General features: G+C 33.1%; 3 protein-coding genes across 8 annotated transcripts in view; 1 reads left to right on the top strand and 2 right to left on the bottom strand.

Annotated features, from left to right (window-relative positions):
- shop (sulfite oxidase) overlaps nt 1-6,926 on the top strand; it is a 102,112-nt gene extending 95,186 nt beyond the window's left edge. Inside the window, exons 4-16 of the mRNA XM_080157866.1 lie at nt 289-444; nt 701-806; nt 1,028-1,136; nt 1,440-1,552; nt 2,443-2,508; nt 2,918-3,003; nt 3,410-3,523; nt 4,103-4,174; nt 4,333-4,440; nt 4,913-5,011; nt 5,423-5,512; nt 5,712-5,811; nt 6,036-6,926. Coding sequence (XP_080013992.1) covers nt 289-444; nt 701-806; nt 1,028-1,136; nt 1,440-1,552; nt 2,443-2,508; nt 2,918-3,003; nt 3,410-3,523; nt 4,103-4,174; nt 4,333-4,440; nt 4,913-5,011; nt 5,423-5,512; nt 5,712-5,811; nt 6,036-6,373 — 1,557 coding nt within the window. The 3' untranslated portion in view covers nt 6,374-6,926. The remainder of the gene's footprint in view (nt 1-288; nt 445-700; nt 807-1,027; nt 1,137-1,439; nt 1,553-2,442; nt 2,509-2,917; nt 3,004-3,409; nt 3,524-4,102; nt 4,175-4,332; nt 4,441-4,912; nt 5,012-5,422; nt 5,513-5,711; nt 5,812-6,035) is intronic.
- Nucleotides 1-23,323, bottom strand: part of LOC145317019 (eukaryotic translation initiation factor 3 subunit M-like) — a 91,791-nt gene that overhangs the window by 14,536 nt on the left and 53,932 nt on the right. Inside the window, exons 3-13 of one of the 6 annotated variants that reach the window (XM_080157879.1) lie at nt 23,099-23,200; nt 19,638-19,772; nt 19,151-19,264; nt 18,779-18,862; nt 18,470-18,556; nt 18,040-18,167; nt 17,590-17,716; nt 17,273-17,401; nt 16,872-16,956; nt 16,215-16,273; nt 14,255-14,800 (exon numbers count right to left, since the gene is read on the bottom strand). The exons of the other annotated variants lie outside the window; for them this stretch is intronic. Of the exons in view, the coding sequence (XP_080014005.1) occupies nt 14,774-14,800; nt 16,215-16,273; nt 16,872-16,956; nt 17,273-17,401; nt 17,590-17,716; nt 18,040-18,167; nt 18,470-18,556; nt 18,779-18,862; nt 19,151-19,264; nt 19,638-19,772; nt 23,099-23,200 (1,077 nt within the window). The 3' untranslated portion in view covers nt 14,255-14,773. Of the gene's footprint in view, nt 1-14,254; nt 14,801-16,214; nt 16,274-16,871; nt 16,957-17,272; nt 17,402-17,589; nt 17,717-18,039; nt 18,168-18,469; nt 18,557-18,778; nt 18,863-19,150; nt 19,265-19,637; nt 19,773-23,098; nt 23,201-23,323 lie in introns of those variants that run through there. 6 annotated transcript variants of the gene reach the window in all.
- On the bottom strand, nt 7,318-14,150 carry LOC145316999 (sodium/hydrogen exchanger 9B2-like). The gene is made up of 12 exons (XM_080157857.1): nt 13,967-14,150; nt 13,498-13,644; nt 12,944-13,034; nt 12,444-12,500; nt 12,212-12,322; nt 11,617-11,822; nt 11,172-11,324; nt 10,174-10,521; nt 9,922-10,037; nt 9,601-9,696; nt 9,313-9,455; nt 7,318-8,788 (listed from the first exon to the last, which is right to left on the bottom strand). Exons 1-12 carry the CDS (start codon nt 14,141-14,143, stop codon nt 8,679-8,681), a joined length of 1,755 nt encoding a protein of 584 aa, XP_080013983.1. The 5' UTR covers nt 14,144-14,150; the 3' UTR covers nt 7,318-8,678.

The raw sequence follows: 23,323 nt of genomic DNA, 5'->3' as shown, positions 1-23,323 counted from the left end.
ACTTTCAGTGGTGTCTTATTGTTTATTATTTACTTCCATATGCGATACTTATATAAAATGGTATATTTGTGATTTATGCTTCCATTCAATTTCTTATAAACATGTAGGTAAACTTAAGTAAATTTTCATTAAGATATTTCGTTAGGTATACATTTTATTTAAAAATCTGAAGAGCCAAAAATTAAGTTTTAAGAATCTTTATTGGTTGGAAAAATATCCCGGCAGTTTGTATTGTTAACCTGATTCTTGAAATGACATGCCACTTCATTTTAATCATCTTTTTTTCAGGTTAGAGGTGCAGTTTTTGGTTCCGCTTTAGCTGCAGGATTTGCTGCCTTTGCCGCCGACAGCAACAGAAGAGAGCTGTTAGCTGAAGCTAATACAAATGTTGATGTGGATAAAATTATTGAAACTACAGGAGCTAGAATTGAAGGCCTCAAGGAACAGATACATTTCAGATTATATTATAAGATTATAGATGGCACCAGGCAGTATGATTTTCTAACTCGCTAGCAGCCACTCATTTAGCCTAATGGGTTGTTCTAAAAAGGGCTTGTACGTAGACTAAGGACCAGGGGGAGGTTTAATGCCAGACGAAAATCAAATTTCGATGTTAAGTTTCTGCGCTCATTATGAACTTAATTGCACTTGTTTGCACCTATGAAATGAAATAAAAATGTGAATGTGTATTGTGTAGGAATATTCTATAGCAGAGGTGAACAAACACGACTCTCCAGAGAATAGAGTCTGGGTAACTTACAAGAATGGGGTCTATGATATTACAGACTTCATCCCGTTACATCCAGGTAATTCACTAGTGAAGGACGAGCTCCTCTTTAACTTCAAAGTTATAAAGGGACAAGGAGAAAAATTCCATAGATGTAAGCCTAATAGTTATAAGATAAATAATATGTTGAATTATCTAAAACTAACTTTCTACCTACCTCTCTTAGTCGCTTAGAATGTACTATTGGCAGACATAGCTAAATACTTTCTCAAACCATGTTATCCAATTTATTATATTTAGGAGCTGACAAGCTGCTGATGGCAGCTGGCAGCAGCGTAGAACCTTTCTGGGCCATGTATGCTGTTCATCTAAATAATCCTGTCATCTACAGTATGCTGGAAAAATACAGGTACATGCACTTGGAAAGGAAAAAGAAGTAAAAATTGTTTATTCAGAGAAATTTTAAAAACAAAAGAGAATAAGGCAAGATAAAAAGCTAATTTACTACCCAATCTTCCGTCAGTTATTATTATAAGAGATATTACAAAACACCTTTTCTAACTTTAATGTATCTTTTTAAAGAGCACACGGCTCTATAATTATTTAATAATATAATTCCTTCTGATTGTGTCAGAAAATCGGAAATCGCAGTTTATTCTAAATCACCCTGTAAATTATCTGAAAAAGAGTTTAATTAGTTAAAATTGTTAAGAATTGGAAACCTGGATATGGCGGACGTGGCTAGCCAGGCAGAGCAGATGGCCAGTGATTCAAGTGATCCTTACAGCACTGATCCTGCTAGACATAAAGCTATCATCATTAACAGTAAGCTTGAATTTTTACATTTTTACAAGGATGACTTGAAAAGTATCATCTATATAAACTTTCCTTCATTAATTCTAGTCTTGAGTTGTTAAGAAATATTTCTGCTCTCTAACTAGGGCGAGACTTACTAAAAAGTGAAAGTACGACAAGAATGTTGTTTCTTTTAATTCTTAATATTTTGAATCTATTAAGTTTCCGGCTCACATGAAGGAGACTAGCACCGGTGCTAGTTTCCTTCATTCTACACCATTTGGTGCTAGGATTCTTCATCCTTAAGATTTACAAGATTTCTAATAGTGGGAGAGATTTTAGGTGTAAAAGGGCCGGGACATATTTTGTGTGAGAAAGAGGGAGGAGCAATTTATGTATTACTAGCGGCTACGCCCCTAGAGGCCTCCAGGGGCACTTGTGGAGAAGACAGTCGAATTTAATAACCCAATCTCTTATTCTAGAGTTTAAAAGAAAAAATTTAAAAAAAAAATTTGGGGGGGGATTTTTCATTTTTTGGGGGGGTTTGGGGTGTCCCACCCCCCAAGAAAATAGTTATAAACCTTCCCGGGACCTATGAGAAGCTACCCTGTTAAGGGGAACCCGATCGGTTCAGCGGTTAGCGAGATCCTTCGGTACAGACACACAAACACACAGACATCCTGTTACTTTAGTATAAGGATTATTTTATTTATTAATATTAGATTTTGGGTGCTACCTTTCTTTACTTTAAGACATTAGGTGCTAGCTTTCTTCATTCTTCGATTTTGGTGCTAGTCTCCTTCATTATGCGATAACAAATTACTGTTATCATTGATCAGTAGAAAAATCATGATCATTATTTTTTATTCAAATATTTTGTTTTTAAATATCCCACTAATGAAACATATTGTGTATACCAGGCAAGAAACCGTTCAATGGAGAAACCCCACTTGGAATTCTGACAGATAGTTTCATCACTCCTACAGGAAACTCATTCTTAGATTCGTTTATCTCCTAGTTTTGGCGGAGATTTTTACAGTTAACACAACATGATTACATTCTTAAAGTTTGAATTTAGTGTTAAAATAAAACTAAAAAATTGAGTTAAAGAAAAATGGGGGTTCTGATTATTTAATTAATTCTACTAAATTTTGATAAAATGGTAGAAAAATTTGGTAGAAAAATTATGAATTTTTCTACAAAAAATACCTAGTTAAAATTTTTAAAAAAATATTCTTCTGAAGCTTTCAAAATTTTAGGAAAGATCGTTTTTCTCTCCTTACTTAAATCTAATGTAAAATTTTCATTACCTAAATAAGGTTTAATATTTGTTCACAAATTATTTTTTTTCCATGAGATACATTTAGTAAAGAAATTCTTGAATGACTTGTTTAGATTTATTCTATGTCAGAAATCATTTACCCGTTCCCGATGTTGATGTAAAGAATTATGAATTAGAAGTTTCTGGTTTGGGAGTTAAGGTAATTTTCATTTTAGTTTGTAGTAGATATTACATTATGATTCAAATAACAAGTGCTAAAAAGCATCTAGGAGATTATTGATTGATTTACTGATGTAGCAACAAGATTCCAGAGGATAAAGTGAGTCAAACTATGAACTGAATACAATTCCAAAAATATATAGGAACATATAAAGAAAGTTAGTTTGAAGGATGTGAATAAATTAAGGCTGTGCCAAGCTCATGGCTCTGTGTTCCTGTCTGTGTACATGTGTGGACAATTCCTTGTAATTAAAGGCAGTAGATAATAAAGTCATTGTGCTTGCGTGTGATAATATACGGTCAGGCGGACGGGTGCACTGCAACGGCCCTCCTTATTAGAATAGCGCTAAAACTTTTAAATATTTTCTAGATAGTAAAATTTTCAGGAACTAAACCTGAGCATTGACGAGCTAAAGAAGTTTCCAAAGCACAAGATAGTTGCAACAGTGCAGTGTGCTGGCAACAGAAGGGCAGAAATGAGGGCAACTAAAAATCTTAAGGTACGGTCAAGCAAATTAGATTGAATTGCAGGTTTTTTCTAACATAAATATTGTAACAGCATTGTCATATATTTTGGTACCAAAAATTACCTTAAACAGGATTGCACTCATTTTTTAAACAGTCATTATTAGATAGTAGGTAAATTGGGCCAGTGTACAGTTAGGTCAGTTTAGCACTAAGCAGTGTTTAGATTTTTCACGGGTTTGTGTACCTATACAAAATCAACTTCTTTAACAAGACTTAATAAAGATAGGGTGAAGCGGGGCCGTTTTTATTGATTTTTTTAGATTGAAAAGACGTTACCGGATTAGCCCCACCGTGGGGTAAAGGTCGGTAATTTCTTTGAGTCCAATTATGACAAACTTCTAAAAGTCCTAGGATAACGTCCTTTTAGGACCTAATAGTCTTTTCCGTAGACTTTCTAATGGTCTTGGTTTCATTTGAAAAAATATTAGGTAATATTTACCCCATTTTTTTTTAAAAACCGAAAAAATTACCGGTTTAGCCCCGCCTCACCCTATACATTTTTCAATGAATTTCTCTAAAATTACTATTTACTTGACCGTTTATCCTTGAAGGGTTTGGAATGGAGGGGAGGAGCTATTGGAAATGCAGAGTGGGCTGGAGCAAAGCTCTGTGATGTTTTAAAGGTAAAATTAATGGATTCTAGGTATTTTTCTATTTTAGCTGCTACGCCCCAAGAGGCATTAATTACACACAGACATCCTATGACGCTCATATAAATTACGATCTTTAAAAAATCTCTGTAAAGTTGTGATATGAAATAATTCAAAATTCCATTATTTAGGCTGCCGGATTAGATGAGAACGACGAAAAAATCCGCCACATCCATTTTGAGGGACTTGATACTGACCCAGCTAATTCTCCCTACGGGGCTAGCATTCCTATAGAAAAGGCAAGGAATAAAAAAAATAGATCATTTGATTTTTACAAATTAGGCAAACGGATATGGCACTAGAGGAAAATCCGATTTGCCATCAAGAAAAATATTTTTCTTGTTTTTTACATGTCCGATGATGTCAAATAGTAGTGAAGCTTGAAAGTATCTATATAAGCATAATTTCTGAAGTATCTTTCTGAAGATTGCGAAAGCATGAAACTTTAAGTTAAAGATAAATAAAATTGAAGTAAAAAACGTTGTTTTACTATAAAATATATAAGCATAATGGGTGTTTATTTATGAATGTTATATACAGACACACCTACGAAATCAGTGACTTATAGATTATCTTTACTTCAATATCATTTTTAAAAATTGCAATTCTTATTGAAAAATATCTTTGCATATATTATTATTACTTATCCGCGTCTTGCTGCTGCAGCAAATTCGGCCATTTACTATTACTTATTATTCTCTAAATGTATAGGCCACAGACCCAAGAGGCGATGTTCTGTTGGCGTATGAGATGAACGGGGAACCCCTAAATCGTGATCATGGCTTCCCTGTAAGGGTTATTGTACCAGGAATGGCAGGTTTCTTGCCATAAAAATATTTATAATATTATTTTACTCAAATGTTACTAGTGCGCCTTTTCAAATTATGAATATATAATCAAAAACTAAATTGATGTTCGCCAGAATACGATAATTTTTTTGTCTGGTTCGAATCTTTCCTATTCCGTACCGCATAATAGTAAATTAAGAGAAGGATGTACTGATTTATTAGGAATTCTTTGAATTAATATTTAGATACCGTTCTTTTGCATATACTAATATGTTACTTGAGTATCTGCTCAGCTCAGGCATTCTGTAGGACTTCAATTTACTTTTTTTTATCTTCGACCCGACCATTGTCTCCCTCTATACCTAGTTGACGAGTTTCACCTTTGTCATAGTGTAAATTTATGTTGTGCTAGAAAAAGCCTAATTTGACAGGAGTTGCTGGGGCCAGGAATGTCAAATGGTTGGGTAGAATTATTGTAAGTGATGTAGAGTCTGACAGCCATTGGCAGCAGAATGATTACAAGGCAAGCATGTAGTAGCAGCTGCTGACCACACACCCCACCCACCTTATAAGTAACTAAGCTTAGATTAGTAAGTCCGCCAATATTAACAAACATACATATATGTACTTGATGCACATGTTTTAAAAATCCATACAAAATCTAAATACTACTATTCATAAATTATCTACTCAATAACTGCTACTACGTCGTTGCGCATAAGGGATTCAATCCTTCAACAGACTGGGACACTGTTGACTTTACCAAGTCCCCGGCCATCCAGGACATGCCTGTCACCAGTAGTATCTGCTCGCCCGCTCCAGGTAGGCAAACTCTTTAAACTATGATACTGATTAGCAATAGGAACCAATTGAAATGTCTAGATTTGACGCGGCTAAGGGCCAAGATTCGAACCAATTGCCTCACCTACATCTTTGTTTTATGTTTTACCCTAAAATTGGAGGATATTTAATGTTTAGGTATGGGTTAGAATTTCTGATATATTTTTAAAAAGTCAGATATTTCTTAATTAATGTTTTTTTTCTAGGTACAAAAGTTACTGGTGGCCAGGAATTGGTAGTCTCCGGATACGCTTGGTCCGGCGGCGGACGTAGCATTGTGCGTGTCGATTTAACAGCCGACGGCGGCAAGACTTGGACCCAGGCGGAGAGTTTAGAACAGGACAACGCCCGACATCCCCGCCACTGGGGCTGGACAATCTGGAAGGGTAAGGTGCAGGTACCAGAGGGAGTGGAGACAGCCGAGGTGTGGAGCAAAGCTGTAGACAGCAGCTACAACGTACAGCCAGAGTCCTTCTCCAATATTTGGAATTTACGTGGGGTTCTCAGTAATGCCTACTGCAGGCTTAAACTCAGTGTCCAATAAGAGATTACGTTCTAGCATTAGATCTAAGGATGGTTCTTAAATTTTTTTTTTTTATCACATTTGACTCTGTTTGCACTATGGCAAGGAAAACCGTAACTAACAAAACGGCTCAAAAACTGACAATAAATATCATAATTTCCATCACTTTTACAATAATAAGACATAAAATGTACCTCTATAGCTTTGTATTAAATTTTTTGATATTATTTTATAGCAATAATTTGAAAACGCCTTATATATACCTAAACACTTCTACAATTTATGTGATAAAAAAATCTGGTTTGTGATTTAATTATAGTTTGTTACAAAAAAATATCTTTACCTATTTGTTATCCAAATTTTAATAGATAATATTTTATTTGTATTGATTAGTTTTCGTCTAAGTTTACTAATATAGTTTTATTTTAGCTTTTGTTTACCTACTATCAATTATGCCTTCATATTTAATGTTTGATGTATTTTTTATAATATTTTATACTAGCTGTAATAGGTATGTAGTATTAATGTTTTTTTTGGCATTTATAATGAATATGATAATATATTTTAAAATAAACTCTTTTTATTATTTAATATAATATTTTAGTTTTAGCAGCGGGCTACTTTATGATTCTAACCGTCTGTTTACTATAGCCTATTACCTATACAGTTATCCTTAACAGCCAAGCTTCTTTCAGTTCCAGGGAACGTTTATAACTATTTTGGAGAATGGTAACTCTACCTCCTTAGAAAATCACCCTTAAGAAAAATTACCCACGTAATATTTTCTTTACTTTTTAAAGTTTTATATTGAATAGATTACATCCCCAACCACAGTTCTCTTAGGGGTATAGTCGCTAGTTACTCTATAGTTCACCTAGTCGCAGTTGATACTTAAAGAGATGATAAACATCATAAAATTAAGTAAAATGCAAATGATTAGATCCATATGACACAAAGATAAACAATTTTTAGAGATAAATTTTATATTTCAACAATTTTATTAAAATTATTTGTCCTATCCAAATATAGGAATAATATCAATTTATACATATTACTAAATTTTAAATTGCACACGGTTATTCTATTTGATTTACAATTGGAATGTATAGTTTTTAATATTGCATAAAGATATCAATATATATAAAGATATATTAATTTATTTGAGTTCTAAAAGTATTATCAGTTAAATTAGAATCAGGTCGCCAAATGTTACACAAAACAAAATTTGCAAAGCAATCATACTAAAAATATAATCACTAATAAAATTTTGCTTGGAATAACGCATATTGCCTTTCTTCTTAACTTTTAAAATCTCTTAATATGAGAGATTTCGTCTAATACTTGTTAATACAAAATGGTTGTCTTAAAAAAATTCTATTATCATTTTTATCACAAGGTACATTTTAGCTACCATCATCAAGGAATAAATATTACCCAATTTTTTTTCTTCACAAAAAAAGAGCATGACTAATACTATCGACATTCATTCAGATGCACAATCCCTTTTCCTGTAAATGACACTAATAAATTTAATACATATTTTAACTGAAAAATTTGTGAACCAAAAAATAAAAATACTTATGAGATGAGCATTGAAAATCATTTGAGCACAAAATGACTAAAATTGGAGTAAAAATTCACAAATTTTGTTGTATAGGTTCATAAATACTTAACAAATAAACAATAATATAGTAAACAAAAATTTAGAGAACATGTGATAGATATCTATAAGAATATATTCTTTCTGACTAAATGTAATAATCAATTTGTAAAATAAGTTCAAAATTCAAGCTCTACTTCAATTATGAAGAAATCCAAGCAATTTTTTTTTATCATATGGCACATATCTTTTTGATTCTAATTAACAATACAAGAATACTATTTAAAAATTCTGGTTTCCAAAAAATATTTCAATTTACTGATAAAAGTTCAGGTACATTTAAAATCATTTTACCTCAACTTTTCAATCAATAAAAAATGGCATGTTTTTTTTCTAGGATACACTACCTACTTGTTATACTATAGGTTAACTTTTGTCTAATGAAAAAGTTGATTACCAAAATAGATTTTCTTTCAACCAAATAATTTAAGTACATATGTTATAAGTAAGGCGAAGGGGAGGTGGGAAAGGATCTAGATCTATTTACATGAAAAATGGAGAGTTAAATATTACACTTCAGAAAAAAAAACTATCTTCTCCTTGAGAGTTCAGCATTAATAGAAATCTGATTTTTAATAAAATATTAATTTGCCTTACATTGTTAAGCAAAAAAATAATTGAACTATTTATTATTTAATTTTTAGAATCCATCTTCCTTATGAGAATCTATTTTTCTTTATCTAGATCTGTAAATCCTTCTTCCAAGTGTTTTTCTTTTAGCTTAATATCGTCAGATTTTTCATTATCAGGTTCAAGCTTCTCGAGTAGTTTAGGCCCTAAAAGAAATATCTCCGAATATAAAAGTAACAGGATTTCTGTCTATCTGTGTGTACCGCAGGATCTTGCTAACCGCTTAGCCGATACAGGATAGCTTCTCATAGTTCCAGCGAAGGTTTATAACTATTTTGGGGTAGGGTACCACAACCCACCCAAGGAAAAAATACCCTTTTCGTCCCCCAAAATTTTAAAAAACCCAAAAGTGCCCCTAGTAGCCTATAGAGCTACTAGCCGTTAGTATTGTCAAATACATTTATTTCTATTCTATTCTTTTTATAGTAATTTGGTTACAATATCATGTAAGCTCTAAATTTCAAGATGAAATTATTTTTAATTATTATAGGGCTCCTATTACAAGTTTTATTGGGAAAAAATTATATATCGTACCGTATCAGACAAATTTTCACGAAAAACATATTAAGATTGTCGGCATAAACAAAGCTCGAATTAATCATATAATGGTTCATATTACAATCCGCAGAAGACAATTAATAGTACGATATGATTAATATATATTGTGTACCTGCAGTCATAACAGCAATAGCGCCAATAGGAGCAGTAATAAGAATAACCAAGACCGCTATAGCAAGAACTTGTTTACCCAAAATCTGTTGCTCGCGTAATAATTCCATTTCTGACTCTTCGGCTCCGGCATCAGTGGCTTCCCTGATAATATTAACAATACTAACTTTTAGTTTGGATTTATACAAAAATAGAAAAACAGGATAAAGAAAGTTTTAAATGATTTGTTTTTATGTATAATAATCCTAAGAAGAAACATCTTTCTCTAAAAAATGAAAGAAAAACCTACCTAAGAGCATGGTTAGCTAAATCCAAAGCTAGAGGACCGACGGCTGCTTGCACTGTTGCTTTGGGTAACCACGCCATGGAGATAAACAAACGTTCTCTAAAATAGAAAAAAAATAAGGTATAAGACTTTTTATAAGATTTGGAGAAGGAACAAAAGCCGAAATTGAGTGTTGAAATAAAATACCAGATTACGTGATCTTACATAAATCCCCCTCCCCCCTCACTCTTAATGCATAAAAAAATCTTAATTGTTATTAGATTGAATAATATTATGACTTTTTTTCGGTAATGCTATTTTTATACAATCTTCATTCTTCACTACCTGTGTGTTAGATTACCGCCAAGAACAGCCAGGTACGACACAACAACCCTGACAGACAGACCACAAATTAGAACACCAATTCCGTAACCAACTGTATTTCCATCTAGCTCACTAACCTAGGAATATCTTTTATTAAATAAAATTATAAATTTAAGTGATAATTAGATGAAATTATTAAAGTCATAAAGATCGAGTCTGATTCAAGAAGGTAAAGATTTTGAAATATATCTTTTTTTAATTTCTATTACCTACCTTGATTTCTGTGCCAATAAGACCAAATAGGAGTGGCTGAAACACGACCCATAAATTCGCCAGATTCTTGCACACCGGGTTATCATCCTTGTATCCCTGGCCACGCCAGCCCAATCCTGCCACGAAACCCATGGTTAGCACTGCCAAGGCTCCAGCCCCCGGCACATCTGCCTTGTTGCTGCCGAATACTGCTAGTAGACCACCGCCAACTATTAATAATGTTCGCAGGCCGGCTGATGGGGTTGGCCGTTTGGACTCCGCTGGGTTAGGCACTGCTGGAGGAAAGAAAATGAGAAGTAAACCCCAACCTATGCCCCATAGGATACCGATCACTGCTTCTTTCGGGCCCTAAAATGGTATTTTTTATATTCAATGCTACCATTGGTCCATAACATAAGACAAAGAATAAAAAGGTCTTTATGTTTACAAACTACAACAGTTGCGTCCTTAATAAGGTAACAATATTTTAGGTACAAATAACCAGGGGTGTATATTCTACAAATTTGACCCTGCTGAGTAAGGGGGTAAAAAAAATAATAAATATGTGGTTGGGGGGAAAAAAAATGTAAAAATTAAGAGAACTGAAAGCATTTTTCCTCTTTTCTCCCCTCTTTGGTGAAAAAAAACTAAAAGAATATGTGGGAGGGGGGATAATATGAATAAAATAAAGAGTTTAGAAAATATTTTTCCATTTTATCCCCTTCCTTGATGGAAAAAGCTAGGAGGGGAAAAAATAAAAAATTTTGCAGCAGGGGAAAAAATTAATCTTGTGCAGAATATATACCCCTGCAAATAACTGCATGTGATTGTTATAATATAAAAATGAGAAAACATGACAATAGGTGTTAGGTAGGCATAATATTTTCTATATGAATCTAGCTGATAACAATCAAACAACCTTTCAATAGATTTACTAACATGTTTTTGTCAAACTCATTTTCAATTAAACTGTTCTTAGACCCTACCCAGTGTTATTCCCAACACTTCCCAACACTTACCTTGAAAACAAGACTGACAACATTACTAGAATCTTCAGTTGTAAAAGTGATCCCCAATAGAATTGTAAAGGCAGAAATAGCAAGAACATCGTCCATACTAGCTGCAGCTATTACAAGAGTTGGGATACCTTTAGCTACTCCATATCCTTGTTCCTATTAAAAGCAAAAATTTTATACAATCGAAGTAAAGCTTTTATACATTTAGCGTCGGTTCGGAGTTCGGACATGTCGGAATTGTCCAACCGATTTTTAAAATCGCAGATTGTTCAAAGAATAAGTAAACAAATTGCCTTTAACTTTTCCACCAATTAAAGTTCTTTAGGATATACTTTATTACACATAGAATACAGCTCTTAGAGTCTCGAAGGTAGGATAGTATCATTTTACATATGTATACATCTCTTAACAAAAATAAGTACAACCAAATCCTAATAAAATGTTTAACCTGTAATGAAAGAAGACAAGGCACCACAACCGCGGGGGAGACAGCCGCCAGAATAAATCCCAGCATAAACCCCCATTGCCAGGGAAACCCGAGCAACAGGTGACTTGCAACGGCAACGATAACTGTTTCAGCAAGGCAAGGAGAAAATGCCAGACGAAATACCATTGCAGAGAGTTTTCGTAGCGCTATTGGGTCCAAGCCAAGTCCTAAAATAAGGAATTAAGATGAGGACTTAATATATTAGAACTGCTTGATAAATTGGATAATGTTGAGTTAGAGTTTTAACAACAAAATTTCAAACTTGAGATACTAAAAACCAACCTACTCCTAGCATAAAAAATAAATTCATAGAACGCAGGTACAACTAATTTAAATGTATGTACAGCTTGGTCGTTCAGACAAAAGTCGTTTAAAGTAATGTAAAGGTATTACTCGTATATTAATTTACCAATTTTACTCGGTGTTTGGATTGAAGTGAATAATGTATGCCTAAGAAAACCTTAGATGTTTTGATATAAATATAATTGTCTCAAGAAAGCATCATTCGCTAAAATTTGTATGAAAAAATAACCATGTGAGTAAACACTAAACCAACCTGCTCTTAAAAGAATAACAGTGAGAGCCGTAGATCTGAGTGCTGAAGACCATTTAGGATCCAAACCATCCCCAATCACATTCACCCGTGGTATAAAATTCACCAGAATTCCTAAATAACATCAATATCGTTATTGACTGAGAAGTAGTTCGTTAAATGAATAGGTACGCATAAAAACTGTTACTTTTACATCAGGATTAAATTGACATTGGAGTTAATATATAGTGCTTACCTACTATCAACATTCCTAATAATGGAGGAAGTTTCACCAGAGCCACTAACATACCACCTAAGAAGAAAATTAAAATCAAGCAAGGATGATAATATTGATTATCCTTTAAATACCTATAAAGTACAAAGATTTTTTATGCCTGAAGCTAAAAGATATAAAAAAATCATAGTCTAAATCATTTGCACTTTTCAGGAAAGCTTCATTAATGTCCCTAGGTGGAGTTGGGCTTTCAAATAATTAAACCCTCCCATAGAGACTCTATGGGCTAGTGTATTACAAAATGGATTTTAAGGTTATTTAAGGAATCATTTTAGGAAGATACATACATAACCCATTTTTCTTAAAAATATATAACTGTGTGGACAGCAGCAATATGAAATGCAGTTATAAACTATAAATCCTTGGAGAAACATTGGCATTAAGGGACAGTCGAGTATATATCATTATGTAGTGACATACGAACATGCCCTGCTAATGAGTTGCTGAATAATTGAGTTTACCTAAATGTGCAAGAACTAGAAGCATGATAAGAGAAAATATTGTTCCTCCTTCTATACCAATGTCAAGATGTTCTCGTCCTGGTAGTGCAATCTTAAAATAATAGTTATATAATAGGAATACCTTTAATCAGGGATCCAAAGGAATAAGACAATGACCGATAAATTGATTTACATACCCAATGATAATACACAAAATTACCCCTTCTGTAGATTACAAAAAGTGGTTTAAACGATTGGATGTGATTGTACACTCAACTAATAAACAAATTAAAATTCGTAAAAAGTCCCTAGAGTTGTTACACCAACGAATAAGAAAGCATAACTATAAAACTTTGGGGACTTTTGTAAAAACAGCCCAATGTCTCCTCCCCCCCTGACTCTTAATAGTTTGATTCAAAATGCCTAGGTTTATTGATATCATAGAAACTATCAGAGTAACCATTCTCTTTGGATTATTAAGAGACTATTTTACGTCATAAGTAAAAGCATGAAATGAGCATGACTCGAGCTTACAACTTCAAAAACTTGGATTGAAAAATAAACTTAATTTATACCTGTCCTAGAATGACATAAGAAGCCGCCCAGATGGTAACCACAACCAGGCTCCAGGTAATAATGCTAGCCAGGTAGCCGTGTGGCGGGCATAGAAACAGGTACTTAAGCTTGTCCAGCGGACTTGTCAGGGATTCCAGATCATGATACTAAAAATATTTAAAATTCATTTAATATCCTGAAAATGAGATATATTTTACAACAGTTTCTGGAACAAGTTAAAACCAAGATTAAAAAGAAAAATTGCATACTTTTAAAATGAGAAAGATTAGTTTATTTTATTGGTCTATTTTAGGAAATACCTGAATTTTTTGCTATAGGTACTTTTCTGACAAGCAGACAAAACACATTTTATACAAATAGCGATTATTTTGACTGACAAAAGGTTAGGGAACTACATAATATTTCTTTAGTACAAAAGAGATGAAATTACCAATATTGAATTTTTAATAAAATAAAAAAAATACTTACCTTCCATGAAAATACATTGAACAAATCAGTAAATTTCTTAAATTTTGATTTATCTTCAGTAACCTCTTTTTTCTCATCAGAAGAAATTTTGTCAACATTGAGATCATTGTTAATACTTGCATTGTCGGGAGAATCAGTTGACTCGCTAACATCAGAGTTTTCGTAAGTAACAGTCATTGTTAAGTTCTTTAAACTATTGGCACTTATGATATGAATACTATTTGGTTTCAAGTCTTTAACGACCAGCAAAATGTAATATTGCAATTTTCACTTCATTTTGTTGTTAAATTTCTGAAAAGAAGAATAAATGTCCACCATGATCAAATTATTATTATAAGTAAATGTGTGCGCGTCAAATTGCGAAGTTTTTAAATTGCATGTCCTTTAACTTAGCGCATTTAAAAACTTCTAAAAATCACTCCAAAACAGAAGCCAAACCAGCTAACAGTTGAATTGTTATACAAATATATTCTACAACTACAGGAATAAACCTCATAAAATTTTCCAATACATGACATTTAATAATATCAAAACATTATAAAAATCCACGGTTGTTAGAAAAATAAAAAAAGGGCTTGCTACAAAGTACAAATGACACAAATATTAACGCAATTTGACGCGCACACCTACGTTTCCAGAATAGCGCGTCATGATGTTGAGATTTTGACAAGATGTAAGGCAGGGTGGAGGTCATCATGAGCTAATCAGCTGATCAGACAATCAATCAGCTGATTGGGATTGTTATGATCAACTGTGTTGTTGTTGTCTTGAATTTTGTGAAGAAAAAACGGTTTTAACTAATGTAGTTTAACTTCTCTCGTGCATTAACTCAACCTAGGTAAGAAACATTGAGTTCTAGAAAAAATCACTTTGTTAGGTATTTTAGAGTAGATTCGGGCGGTTAAGAATCTTAATATATCAATTTAATTCCATTTACAGCGTGGCCATATTCTTCAGTATACTGAAAATCTTCAGTATTCTTCAGTATTTGGAAATTGGGGCTTCAGTATTTTCAGTAAATAAAAATTTTTTTCATTTTACCCCCCCCCCCCATTCATAATTTACCCCATTTTACTTCGCGCGCCATTTTACCCCCTCCAAAAGCGAATTATCCCCCCCTTAAAAAAATCCCCCCCCCCCAAAAAAAAAAAGGTTGGACGTCTATGCTCTTAACTCAACTAAGAAGTATTTAAGTTTTGTAATCATTTAAAATATTTATCAGTCATTTTCTGCTTAATTGGTGCAAGAAAATCTAAGAGGCAAAATTAAAAGATCTTTAAAATATCCCACTAATAACAAAGCTATGATGATATGAAATTTTGAAATGAGGAATCATATAAAAAAAATACTTATTCAGTATTTGTATTTTTTTGTTCAGTATTTCAGTATTTTTTCTTATTTTAGGATTCAGTATTTTCAGTATTTCCTTTTTTTTCTTCAGTATCAGTATTTTTTTGGTTGTGGCCACACTGCATTTAAGTACGAGTTCCTATGTATCAAGGAACCTTTCCTATATATTCAAAAGAATAGGTAAACAATATCTACAAAGTAATATTCGAAATATAAGGCTTGTATTTCATCTGTGATCATATTCAAAGTATTTGATAAGCTTAAGTAGGGGGGGGGGGGGGGGGGGTAATGCAACCATCTCGTAATCAGTGAGCAAATGGCACTTAGAATTTTCAAATTTCCATCTGAAATTTTGCATGAGTAATTCTTGGTAGGTCTATTTTCCCTAAATCGAACAAAAAATTGGAAAAGTAACGGCTAACGGCCATTTTTCGGATATCTATATTGCAAATTAGTCACGTAACCTATCTCCACATAATACTCTTTTCCATTCCAAAACGCTATCAAACGGTTCTAGACGGTAGCTGTTGGTACTAAAAGTTTTGAAAATGGTTATTGCTATCATTTAACATGAATTAAACTAAAAATATGTTTTAAAAGTTTATTCTTACGTAATTGATGATGGATTTACCCTGAAAATAGGCAAAAAAACCGGCTAAGCCGCCAGCCGTTACTTTTCCAACTTTTTGTGCGATTTAGGGAAAATAGACCTACCAAGGATTACTCATGCAAAAGTTCAGATCGAAATTCGAATTCTAAGTGCCATTTGTTCACTGATTACGAGATGGTTGCATTAACCCCCCCCCCCTTTTTTTAGCATTAAAAAGCAAAAATTTGAAATAAAAATATTAAGACTGCCTTCATTAAATTGATGTAGTAGACAAAAAAAATGAGTTACCTGAGTGGCGGCAATGGTAGACAGATGATCCTTCACAGTGTTCAAGTTTGTTTTCCATCCTGATAAAAATTAAATATTGCAGACTATTCAAAACTTTAATCACTCCCGTTCTGAATTTTTTACTTTTTAGGATATTAGGTAACAACAATGCAACGAAAGATTTTGATTCATACGAACGGTTGTTAAAGCTTGAAATCATTTATTTTGTGTCCGCCGTTTGTTTTTTATCTATGGGTGAAGATAACATGTCAATGTTATCAGGGATAATTTAAACTTATTCACAGAGATATATCTTTAAATCTATGTCAGTCCACTTGTTGTTGTGTTGGCTGCTCGTAGTCCGTTTCCGGTCCGGGTTGTCATCAGTAGGATGAGGGGGAAGGGTTATGGTGGGGGGCGTTGGAGGGGAGGAAGGCTGGTGAAACTTGGATGAGAGGAAGGCAGCTACATGGGTGGGATTTTGTCAGTCCACTTGTAAACAGAATTCCCGCAACAACGGAACAACACCCCCCCCCCCTGCCCATCTACTTGCTCAAAAGTATATTTTTCTTCTAAGAATCTCTCATTACACTGTCCTATAGCACTTGGAAGTAACGTCCGAATAAAGGATGATTCACACGTACAGACATACTACTGCGCGACTAATACTAATTGTACCTTGAAGCAAGTTATAAAGATGATTCCAGTCGGAGGGGCTAAATGTCCTGTGCATGGTTGAAGATACATACACAACTCCATCTCCCTAAAATAACAATTATAAATATACGATGAGAACCTATGGTTAGATTTACATGAGTAAAAAGGAAAAAAGAAGTATCAGAGACTTTTTCACTCAATGAATTTATCATACATTCATTACTCTGTATCTCTAAAACCCAAAATCCGCGAAATCCATGAAATATATTTTATTTCTTTCGTATGTTAAATGGTTTATATTTAAAGTTTCTTTTAAACTAGGGTTTAAAAATATTTCCAATTAATGAACACACTACACAGAAGGAAAATAAAGTAGCTTTTGCTACAAATAAAATGAACTTCTACTAAAATAATCTTCGTACCTGTGAAATCTTAGCCCTAACAAGACGAGTCTTGATAACATCGATCAAGAATTCTTCAATCTCGTTGTCCCCAATATCCAACGTTTGGCCAAGCTCGGCCAAGGGAATCTCACTTCTGTTCTCAGCAATCTAAAAATAAATATTAAAGTGCAGCGCTTGATGTACTGTTAAACGTAGCATACTGATATAGAAATTCAGATAATGTATTATATCATGCAGAGTTAATAAAATAGGTATTATATAATATAATTACAAAGAATCAGTGCTACATACTATTACACACCTAATCATAAAATGAAATCGAATGACATTAATACCTGCATGAAGCTTAGAAGTCTCATCTTTCTGAGGCTATCCTGGTGCTTAAGCCCAAGTCCGTCAACAAAGGCTTGGTTCTTCTCGTAGAACTTGACATAAGATTCAAGCTGCTCACTAACAAATATCCTAAATATTTATATGTTAAGTTTAAATAGAGACAGACAATGAGAACTATTGATTTAGTGTACAAAATTTACATCAAATGTACGATAAATGTACGAAACGTTCAAAATATGCATATTTTGTCTTTCATATTAAAATAGATTATCTAGAATTATTGACTTGCTTTCTTTTAATTTGGATAATATACATCAGTTGCATTTTCATGTTGTAGATTTAGGGAGGTTTTAGACAAATACCTAAATCAACCATGAAGCGATTAGAATTTTAAAATCATTTTAGTTTTCCTTCATTCTGTGTGAGCGTCAAAAATGAAATTGTGAACTTACTTTAAAAGTTGATGGATAGGTTGACCCTCCAAAGCCTTGACAGGCTTGAGGATCAACAAATGGTCCATCAGGAAGGTGTTAGGATCAGCCAGGGATGCAACAATACATCTCTGCGCATCTTCCTTAGCCTAAAATATATCATAAAATCAAATCTTTGTATGCAAAGTCCATATAAACAATACCTTAGTTGAACAAAACAAAAAAGAAATCAAAATACTGCAGTTTCGAACCAAGAATGATAACTTTCTAAAAAATAATGCGGTTTGTTCCTACACATTGTCAATCACGTTATTTGACCGCGAGATCGGATTAAAAGATGTTAAGTAATAAACTGCCTGTCCTATTTAAAGCTTTTATGGATGTTCCATTCTTATTTCCTAAATAACAGACACCATACTACGACGTCTTTATGATTCGTATTCTACTATACCTGGCTAGCATTCTCAGTTGTGTAGGTACCCAACAACTCAATCATAACACGTGCAGCGTCGTCAGAACGTCCATTCAACAACAGCATCTAATTAAGGAATCGTTGAAAAAATAGTAAACAATAGGTATTAGATTTTATAGGTATACACTATACAGCAAGCTTATTTCTGCATATCAGTTAAAAATACAGCTATTACATTCATATTTTTTTGATTAAATGACGGACAAAACTTTTGGAATGGATGGACCAGACCTATCAATAAAATCTAATGAATCATTCCAAATTAGTTCAAGTAAAAAGAAGTTTAACCTCGTGGAGAAGTCTGTACAATTTTTGCATCTGTTCGTCAGTGGGAGGACACTTCTGGAACATTTGCTTCACAGTTGCCATGTCCTGAAATAAAATATTCTTTTTTTGTGTGGACTTGTATAGGAAAGTGATACAACTATAAGATAGGTATTAGGAATTATATATGTATTTTATGTATGTTTGTATAAATCAACATAAAAAAAATAGCATTACCGCTGTTAGCATCTATGGACTTTTTATGGAAGGGTTGTAAATTGCAGAATTATAGTATAAAACCATCCCAAGACCTATGAGAAGCTTCTCGTAAATGGAGAACTCAACTACACTACATTATATAATAGCATACGAACTTCTCAACTTGTGAGATATTACCTTGTAAACGGTGGAAAGCTCATGTGTCTCACCAGCAACTTTCACAAGGAAATAGTAAACATGAAACTTCATTTTGGAATCATCGTCCAGACACATAAACAGAGACCATAACACCTAGAAACATTAAAGATTAACATTTTACCAGAGGTGTATGTGTAATGTGTATTAGTAGAAGTTGCATTTTTTATAAACACAATGAATATAGAGATTCTTGTATACATTGATGAAATGTTATGTTTATTCTAGCTATCTAATATAATGATACCCCCTATCCACCTCCTTTAACCTATCCCCTCCCCTCCCGCTGGAGGAACTGACCAATAGTTAATGCCCTTGTAGCAACCTAAACTGACGACAAATTTCCCCTGTCATAATATCAACGTATCTGATATCCATTGAAACACACAAATAAATAACTATCATTTAAATAACCTAAAAAAATATATTCCTATTCCAAAATTAACTCCGCAATATCTAAATATAATACCTTAAGTGCAACCATGCCGTGCTGCTGACCAGAAGCCTTGCTCAACTTCTCACAGAAAGAGAGGACAAGCTCTTCTTTGTCTGTATCGGCGAGGCCGGGGATCATACTCACAATACCATTCAACACTCCCTCAATCTAGATCATAAATACAAAATCAATAAATAGTTGAAGGATTGGGTAGCCTTTCCATTTTAATGCCAAAATTAACAGTAAGAAATAGATTCACTTTATTTGCAAGATAAAAATCTTAATTTTCTTCTCTGCATTAATGAAAGTTGCCTATTTTTCTTTCTAAATAATAAAGGGTAATATTCATATTTTGACTTCCAATTATCTACTCAACATTTAACTTAATTTGTCTGTCTGTTTAACTGTTAATGTAATTAATTTAAGTTGAGTATTTTACACTATTTTATTTATTTATGAGAATTACTGCAAATAACCCTTCCCTTCCCTCCCATATTTCATAAATAGTCCAGAGACTATTTCCAAATTGGGAGGGAAGGGAAGGGTTATTTAAAATGAATACCTTAAATATCTGAAATTTGTCACATTATGTTAATATAAGTGTATATATTTAGTTGAATGACAATATTTCATACGTTTTCTACAAGAAATGGAAAAGAACCAAAAATCCTAGTGACAAAGAACGCTTAACCCAACTTTCCAAAGAATGTAAAAAAAAGATTAAAAGTGCTAAAAAAAGCTTGAAGTAAAAATATCAAAAAGTAGTGGAAACAGTGGTCAAAGAAAATTCAATAGTTATGTGAAAAATAAAATGTCCTGTAAACCAAGTGTTGGCCCTCTTGTCCAAGATAATAAGATTATCACAGATAATGCTGAAATGGCCCAAACATTAAATGATCATTTTTGTAGTTCCTTTAATGATGACAATGACAATGGACCAAACATACCAAAACGAAACATGAATAGTGAATTATCTCATATAAATGTTAGATTACAAGATGTTATATCAAAAATTGACGAACTTAAAACTGGCAAGGCCCCAGGTCCTGACAAGATATCTGCAGAATTCTTAAAGAAAACTAAGAATCATATCGCCCGACCATTGCAAAAACTTTTTCAGGCTTCAATAAGTACAGGCAAAGTTCCACAACAATGGAAAGATGCAAAAGTAGCTGCTGTATTTAAAAAAGGATCACGAGGGAAGCCAGGCAATTATAGACAGATATCTCTCACCAGCCAGGTATGCAAACTTAATGAATCTATTATTCGTGACCACATGATAGATCACCTTATAATTAACAACCTAATCAAACCCTCTCAACATGGATTTATGCCCAAGAGATCCTGTCAAACAAATCTATTGGAATTTTTAGACAAAATTTTTGAAATGATTGATGAAGGAAACTCTGTTGATATTGTGTATCTGGACTTTAGTCGCGCCTTTGACAAAGTTCCACACAACAAGCTAATACAGAAACTGGAAGCACATGGAATAACTGGATCTGTACAAGAATGGATAAAATCTTGGCTTAAAGACAGAACTCAGTGGGTTGAAATACAAGGAGCGAAGTCAAGGCCAGGTAAGGTCAGGTCAGGTGTCCCACAAGGTAGTATACTTGGGCCAGTTCTCTTTGTAATATATATCAATGACCTTGATGATGATATCATAATTGACATATTAAGAAAGTTTGCTGATGATACCAAGCAAGCAAACAAGATAAGAAACCAAGCAGATGCAGACTCATTCCAAGTTTCATTAAATAAGCTTCTTGATTGGAGCAAAACTTGGGAAATGTTATTTAATATTGACAAATGCAAAATTCTTCATTGTGGCAGGAATAACCCAAAAAATGAATATTACATGGATAATATTAAACTTGGAACAGTTGATTCTGAACGAGATATTGGAATAAGAATAACTTCCAACCTTAAGCCATCAAGCCACTGTAATGAAATTGTCAACAAAGCTAAAGCTGTTTTAAACCAAATATCAAGGTCATTTCACTACAGAGATAAACATGTTTTTATAAGGCTGTACAAACAATATGTGAGACCACATCTGGAGTTTTCTTCATCTGTCTGGAACCCCTGGAACCTTACAGACATTAAAAACATCGAAGCTGTCCAAATCAAAGCAGTTAAAATGGTCTCTGGTCTGAAATCACAAGATTACCATGAACGTTTAAAAGAGCTTGATTTATGGACTCTTGAAAAAAGGAGAAATTTTGCTGATCTTGTCCAGTGCTACAAAATTCTTCATAACATTGGAAATGTTAAATGTGGACTTGAAACTGTAAATGTTTCTCAAAACAGAGTCACCACAAGACAAACCTCTGATATTCTTAACCTAAAGAAAGGAAGGGCTAATTCTGACATCAGACTAAACTTCTTTTCCTTCAGAATTGTCGACCCATGGAATAGTTTACCAAGTGATATCAAACATGCCACATCAGTGGCCAGCTTTAGATCAAAATTGAAAAAATATATGAATTAGCAAAAGATAACAAAATTATCAGTACCAACATCTTCAACTCGCTACACCAGTAGAAAATGAAGATTAACAAGCCAAGTATCAAGTATCTAGGTATTTAGGTAGGCATTTGAGATAGTGGTCCCCCAAACAATTGAAATATTCATTCCAATTGGAAAAATTATATTTGTTTGTTAATCCTTATTCATTGTAAAACCAAACAGCATTTGTAGCATTATTGAACAAGTACAGAGAAATACTGGTATATAAGTTTAAACAATGTTTAATATACATCAATAATATTATATTCGCCTTACAAAACTTTAATATAATTTAAAACTTTAAAAAAACACAAAAAGATATAGAAGCATATTGAACCTTAACAACACCTTAAAGAAAAATAAATATTGTAAAATATATCTACCCTATGTAGCAATTAAAGTTGTTTGACAACATGAAATACAAAATATTTATCTAAAAATGGTTTTTGTGTTGTGTAATTATAGTTAAATCACAGCTTAATATCAGGGTCATAAATGGTAGAAATTCTAGTGTAACTCTTTGATATCCTACAACGATAGAAACCAATTTTGTTGTCAAAAGTCTTTGTTTGTCTGATTACACAACCAACCAATAAATAAACTATTGTAAAATTCAAGATACTTAAATGCCCATAAAGAAGAATTTTTTATGTACTTATAAATGATAGCAAGCAATATTGTCTACTTTTTATTATCAAACATTTATGTCCGCGTAGGGCAAAACATAGACACTGGTGACTTTTAAACACTTTATTACTGAATTACATAGGAAGCTAAAAAATGAAAAAGGTTAAAGTAAAAACTCTTATGTTGTTAAAAATTAACATGAAGGTTCATATTTGATATTATATTATCCTATATTAGTGTGTGGAATAGATATCAAAGCAAAAAAATCATTAAAACAATAAGATTGTATCTTATACCTTTACATAAAAACACATTAGCCAATATAACAATATCTCCCTCCTCCCACAATTACTAACCTCGCTATCTGCCTCAAGCTTGAAGCAAGCGTCACAAACACTGATGATCTGTCTAACATCCTCTCTCTTATCTTCGGCCCTCTCCAGGCTAATTTCAGCTCCCTTAAATAATAGAAATTAGTGACATGATAAATATCTTTACGACTTTTAATAAAACGTTAATGCTATCAATCAGCTATTCATGGCACCCTGAGAATGTATATCGGTTAAGTTATCGTATACGGC

This window comes from Acartia tonsa, chromosome 1 (assembly GCF_053477335.1).
Source record: "Acartia tonsa isolate MP-2025a chromosome 1, ASM5347733v1, whole genome shotgun sequence".
Taxonomy (NCBI): domain Eukaryota; kingdom Metazoa; phylum Arthropoda; class Copepoda; order Calanoida; family Acartiidae; genus Acartia; species Acartia tonsa.
This window is presented reverse-complemented; position numbering and strand designations above follow the sequence as displayed.